At 58.3% G+C, this 6056-nt stretch overlaps 1 protein-coding gene across 1 annotated transcript; it reads right to left on the minus strand.

Moving 5' to 3' along the window:
- Positions 1–301: 301 nt before the first annotated feature.
- On the minus strand, positions 302–5644 carry NLRX1 (NLR family member X1). Its single transcript, XM_010085118.1, has 8 exons — positions 5524–5644; positions 5273–5333; positions 4755–4852; positions 3955–4571; positions 2074–3488; positions 1129–1215; positions 768–1019; positions 302–626 (listed from the first exon to the last, which is right to left on the minus strand). Exons 1-8 carry the CDS (start codon positions 5642–5644, stop codon positions 308–310), a joined length of 2970 nt encoding a protein of 989 aa, XP_010083420.1. The 3' UTR covers positions 302–307.
- Between the last annotated feature and the right edge of the window lie 412 nt (positions 5645–6056).

The raw sequence follows: 6056 nt of genomic DNA on the forward strand, positions 1-6056 counted from the left end.
AGTCTTGGCACTAGTGTGCTTCAGTGGAAACAGAGCGGTGCACTTTAATGCTACCAAAGGTTTCACAAGCAAGCCTGATGGGTCCCATTTGCTCCTGGCTTGGTCTCTGTACAGTTCTCCCACACTTCACTTGCCCGCAGATGAGGGCTGAGCCCCACATACGCAGCACCTTTGACAGCCTTGGTAGCACCCAACCAGTAGGCATCTCCATGCAGACAAGGGTGCAGGGGATGTGCTGCTGGGCACACTCCACTGTTCCCTCCCCAGCAGCACTGCTCCCTTCCTGGCTGGGTGGATGGACAGCAGGTTAGAGGGTCCCATGCTGCAGTTTCCCCAACATCTTCTTGACCTCGCTCTCGACTCGCAGGAACTTGGCTTTCCTCCAGGGACTGGCAGTCTGTCTGCGGCTGCTCTCCAGGTCCTGCAGGAGGAGGGCAAGGTGCTGCCGAACCCGCTCGCGGTCCCAGAAAGGCAGGTTCTTCTGCACCACGTTCAGAATATTGGACCAGTAGTCAGAGACATCGGTGCCTGCTGTAAGGAAGACCAGTGCCCTGACGCCGTCCCGGTCCATGCGCAGGCTGTCAAGTGCCCGCTTGCCGTCCTCACTGATGTCATTAAAGTACAGACTGCAGGTTGAAAGAAAAGGAGTGGCAGACATTGTGAGAGCTGGGTGGGAGGACACAGAGGCAGACAGGGGCTCTGCGCTCACTGCCTCAGGGTCAGAGACATTGCCTGCAAGAAGGAAGAGATGGGGCAGAGGAACTCACTGCACTTTGTCCAGTGTCGCGTGCCTTTTGGCCACCTCCACCACGTGCAGGGCAGCTGTGTCCGTCAGGGAGTTGTAGCCCAGGTTGAGCTCCTGGAGGTGCTGGTTCTTGGCCAGGTGCTGGGCAATGACTTCGGCACCCCGGTCCCCCAGTGCGGTGTGCAGCAGGGACAAATGGGTCAGCGAGCGGTTGCCTGCCAGCGCCTCGGCCAGGTATTGTGCCCCTTGCTCGCCCATGGGGTTATTGGCCAGCCTGTGGACACAGGAGCTCAGGTAAACGCTGAGGCTGGGCAGGGACCCAGGGCCAGGGCACATGGTGAGCGGCAGAGACAGTTTCATGCAAGGACAGAAGCAGTACTCACCGAAGGCTGCTCACCACACACTTGTCATGCAGGAGCAGGTCACGGATTTCCTTGCAGGCGTCAGAGCCCAGGCTGTTGAGCTGCAGACTGATGCAGAGCGAGACATGGGGGGAAAGGCGGAAGGACCAAAATGGCTGTTACCTGTGGGACTGTCAATCCTGCTGTCTCCCTTTTCCCTGGCCCTGCCCACCACCATCCTACCTGGGCTCCCCAGACAATGCCACGCAAGGCTTCGTCTCCAAAAGGGAGCAGACGGAAACTGCACCAGAGCTTGGGTAGCATCAGCCAGCAGAGCCAGTGCCAGCAGCAGCAAGGGAGCGGAAGGGGGTGCAGGGTCTGCAGGGGGTGGGAGAAGGTCTGAGGAGGGATCGGGAACCCACCAAGCTCTCCTAAGCATCTGGAGGAAGGAAATGCTGCACAGCCCTGCTGCACAGCCGAGTGCATCTCTGCTGAGCATGGCTCGCCACCCCCTGGGCAGAAGGAAAAGTGCAGTTTCACAAATGGACTGGAAGGGAACCCAGCCCTTTGCGCAGCCCAGATTCCCAGCCTTGGGCTGCGTATCTCCTGCCCAGAGTTAGCAGTAGCAGAGCTACACAGGGATGCTGGGTGGCTCCGGGGAAGGGGGAAGGAGGGGGTCAAGGAATGGGAGAGAGCTGAGGCAGCCCAGCCCGTGCTACCAGCTGCAGAGAGCTACAAAAAGAGTCCTATGGGAGGGTGTGGTGGGACTGCAAACCCCAGCGTGCGGTGCCCTAGCAAGGCTGCTCGAGGAGTGTTGCGTGTTGGAAGCTGTAGTCCCCTAGGTCCGAGCTGAAGATACACAAGGGCGTGCACGCCCTTCCCCGCCTCTGCCACGCTCAAGCTCCTAGTGTATCCCTGTGATGGGCAGAGGTGAGGAAAAGCCCAATTCTTGAGCACTGCCCAAGGGCAGAAGAAGGTGGTACTCACTGGAGAGCTTTGCATCGCAGCAGGACAGGGAAGAGGAGCCTCAAGCTACTTGTGTCAAGGTTGCAGGAGGTCAGGTTCAGCTCCTCCACTTCATGACATGTGGTGCCCATGACAGATGCCAGGACAGAGCACTTGAGAGGTGTCATCTTGACGGATGAGAGGTTGACGGTCCGCAGGGAGCGGATGGCCTCAGCTGTGAAGCGCTCATTCTGGAACTCATGCAGGAAGAAGAGGTAGTCCATCAGCTCAGAGGGGGGCAGCCCCTTGCGGCTGTTCCTGATAACTGTCTTCTTCATGGCCTTGGCGATCTCAAAGGCTGCCAGGTTCTTGATGGAGCAGCCCAGCTGCTCCAGTATGGCACGGTTACGGCGGGACAGTATCCCACCCATGAAGATGGGGAACAGCTCAAAGACCTCATCATCAGGGGCCTCATCAGGGTGGCGCATGGGACCCTCCACACCCAGGATGCTGGAATTGATCTGGTCCAAGACATCATCGTTGTAGTAGTCCTCCTCTTTGAACAGCTCCTCTGCCATGGTGTGGGCAATAGCATCCCGGTCCTTACCGCTCAGCCGGGAGAAGTAGCGAGGGAAGATTTTGAGCAGGTTGAAGAGCACGGGCAGGAAGCGCAAGGGCAGCACCTTGGAGATGATACTCAGAACGACAGTGACCTCTTCACTCACCTTCCCAACAACCTCTGACAGCTCCTTCCCCACTCTCTGTACCAGGGTCTTCTTCTCACCCAGCACCACATACAGGGCTGCCAGGTACTCTTGCATAGCAGGGATGGTGAAGACAAAGGTGTGCTCTTTGCCTGGCTGCACACACGGAGTGAGGAAGAAGCGGAAGACGTCACTGCGGAAGACCTCCAGGAGGTTAAGCTCACTTTCAGTCTTCATCTCCACCTCAAAGCACTGCTGCAGGTCATCCTCTGAGAAGCAGGTCTTGCGGGACATCACCCCTTCATAGGCCAGCTTGCCCACCATCTTGGCCACGTACTTCATCATGGAGATGTTGGTGGGGTCAGTGCTGTCCAGCACCTCCCCACTGAAGTTGAGCCTCAGGAAGCTGGTGTAGATGCCAGTCAGGGTCTGGCTGGGAGGCACGGCCCTGCTGAAGTAGAGGAAGTGCAGCGTGGTGCACCCCAGCCAGCAGTAAGAGGGCAAGAAGCAGGCGGCGGCTATTTGGTTGTGGCGCTCCAAGTTCCTTGACAACATCTCCACCAGGTTTTCCTGCTCTCCTGAGCTGCTCTCCACACTGTTCTCTCCACTGCAGCCAGGCTGGCTGAGACGCAACTGGAAGTACAGCTTCTGCAGGTTGGTGTCGGAGAAGCCGCAGATCTCGGCGTAGCGACCCACATACTTGCCAGGGATCCGGCGCACCGCAGATGGTCGTGTGGTGACGATGATGCTGGCCTGGAAGCAGAGATCTGGGTGAGTTTGGAGGTGCTCCCTCTATGGCTTTGATATAAGCTCAGCAGGGTCCCAAGTGCGTGACCCACGTATAGGTGCACAAGGATCACACCCTCCAGGGGCTGGGGTTCAAGAAGCTGCTGCCCAAAGAACATTGGTCCAAATCTGGCCCAGGCAGAAGAGACAGAAGAGCTTTTCCCATCCCCTGCTAGACATATATCAAGTCTGAAAGACCACAGCCCAGCAGACTGCCTTCTTTGCCTTACCAGGCCTCCCCAAAGATCCCACAGAGACAAACCAGTAAGAGTGACAGGAGGCCACCTTGGTGAGTCCCTCCAGGAACGGAGGCTGCCTGTTTGCTCACAGCCAAGCTGGACTACAAGCAGTTAGCACAGTGGCCATGCCTGCGGTGCCCCAGGGCTCGCCCCCGCCTTTCTCCAGCGTGAAGGAACTGGAGGGAGACACTGACCTCTGGCAGGAGGTATTTTCGCAGCAGGTTGACCACAATGGCAGAGGGAGGCACAGGCTCATTGAGGTCACAGCACAGCTCCGTGCCAGCCAGACGGAAGTCCAAGTTGAGGCGCTCCAGGCCATTGAGGATGAAAAGCACCTTGAGGTTGGAAGCACCCAGCATCGGCACCACGTCCCGGAGGTGCTGGTACTTCTTGGTTATGAGGCGCCGCAGGGAGATGGGGGCATGACTATGCGACAGGTCCTCGCAGGAGAAGGGAATGACCAGCTCGAAGTGGGGTAGGCGACCATGGCACCAGTCCACCACCATCTTCTTGATGAGGGTGCTTTTCCCTGTGCCCACAGTGCCATACAGCACCACGTTCTTCACTTCCCGCCCACAGGCATCCACATCAAAAAGGTTCTGGAGACTGATAACCTGGCTGCAGGGCTGCTGGAGCTGGTTCTGGATGGTTAGGTCAGGCAAGGGCTTCAGGATCTGCTCCAGGGAGCTCTCCCGGATCACTGGATCCACGTGGACTGCGTCCAGCGAGAAGGAAGGGCCAAACTGCCTCTCTTCATTGGGCTGGTGGCTGAACCACGCAGACAGGCTCTTCTGGTGTTTCTTGATGGCATCTAGGAAGAGGAAGGTACTTCAGAAGACAAGGGCTTCTCACTGGCAGGGGACTGGGGAATTTGCCTGCCCCAAGCCACTGCAGTGAGGTGGCTGGAGCGGACAGAACCCAGTGCTTGCTAACACTCACATTGCCCAGGACAGCAGCTGCCCCCAACCTGCTGTGTAGGACCCTCCATCCTTACCAGAAGAGGCCACGTTCCTCAGCTGAGACAGGCTGTGGCGAGAAGAGCTGGGCTGGACAGAGTGCTCCTGGGACCCTCCCTGGTAGCGAACACAGCCCCTGCGAGAGGAGAAGTGTCACAAAGAGGGCAGGGGCCAGCAGCTCCAAGCCCTGCCTGGGGCAGAGTGGGCAGATCACAGGTGAGGACCGTGAGAAGTGCTGAGTAGGGCCAGCTCACCCCTTCCTTCCCCCACACCAAGGGACAGCCCAGGGCCAGGGCAAGGGCACAGCTGGGAATTGAAGGCAGGTCAGCAAGCCACGCACTGCGCATCCCCAGCAAACCCATGGCGAGGCAGAGAAGCTGGGCTGAATTCTGAGCAGGCAGGGAGTTGGGTCTGGGTTGTTCTCCAGGTGGAGGCAAAGCAGCGTGTCTGCCCACAAAGCCCTGATGGTCCCAAGGCAGCCAGCTCAGCCACCCAGGTCCCATGGCAAACAGCCACAGGGCAGAATGGGCCAGGCCCCAGCTGCGTGGCACTGTACCTGGAGAGGGAGATGCCGCTTGCGCAAAGGTTCTTCCTGAGGAAAGAGCTGCCTGCAGCGCCTGGGGGGGAAGAAGAACACACATGGTCAGGGATGGCCTCTCCAGCCCAGCAGAGCTCACTGGCTTCGTGTCCTGCTGGGGCAACTCATGGACTGCACAAGCTCCACAGTGCAGCTGGGGAGGGATGTCCACCAGGGACAGGGCTTCCCTGGGCGCAGAAGAGGTTCAGGGTCACAGTCCCACAGCTCACCTGGCACTGAAGCAGCACACAGATGTATATTCTGGATCCTTCTGCTCCCTAGCAGGGATCGACGCAGCTGCGTCCAGCTGCCCCAGGACAGGCAGCTCTGGCATTGCATGGCTTGCGACATCCTCTGCCTGAAAGAGAGGGGACAGCCCATGAGGCAGGCTGGGTGCCTGGCCCTTCCCAGCGTTGCAGCTTGTCAGCAGCCAAAAGCCACTGCCCTAGACTTGGCTGTAACAACTACCATAACTGAGAGAACAAAAATGTTGAGGAGTGAGCAGCCTTCCTGCTATCCAAGGCTTGAGGGCTTGGCATTTCAGGGATTTGGATTAGAACAAACCAATTGCTCTCCCCAAACTGCTAGGAAATCCTGTAAATGCAGGAACTGGGTCTGGGAGAGAGGAGGCAGCAGGGAGGGGCTTAGGAAAAGCAGAAAATAAAGGTGATCCCATATCCACATGCGTGGTGGCTTCAGGACAGGTCAGCAGCTCTGTTACCCAGGGATGTGGTGCAGCAGTGCCCTGCTCAGCCTTACCTGC

The sequence above is a fragment of the Pterocles gutturalis genome, unplaced genomic scaffold (assembly GCF_000699245.1).
Source record: "Pterocles gutturalis isolate BGI_N339 unplaced genomic scaffold, ASM69924v1 scaffold35180, whole genome shotgun sequence".
In the NCBI taxonomy this organism is placed as follows: Eukaryota; Metazoa; Chordata; class Aves; order Pterocliformes; family Pteroclidae; genus Pterocles; species Pterocles gutturalis.

Bases quoted from the DNA above. Each gene is read 5' to 3' on its own strand.
- NLRX1 (XM_010085118.1), bottom strand. From the start codon at position 5,644: ATGTCGCAAGCCATGCAATGCCAGAGCTGCCTGTCCTGGGGCAGCTGG. The intron at 4,853-5,272 runs GTACAGTGCCAC...CTCCTCTCGCAG, and splicing joins AGCGGCATCTCCCTCTCCAG to GGGCTGTGTTCGCTACCAGG. The intron at 3,489-3,954 runs GTCAGTGTCTCC...CTCTGCTTCCAG, and splicing joins GAAAATACCTCCTGCCAGAG to GCCAGCATCATCGTCACCAC.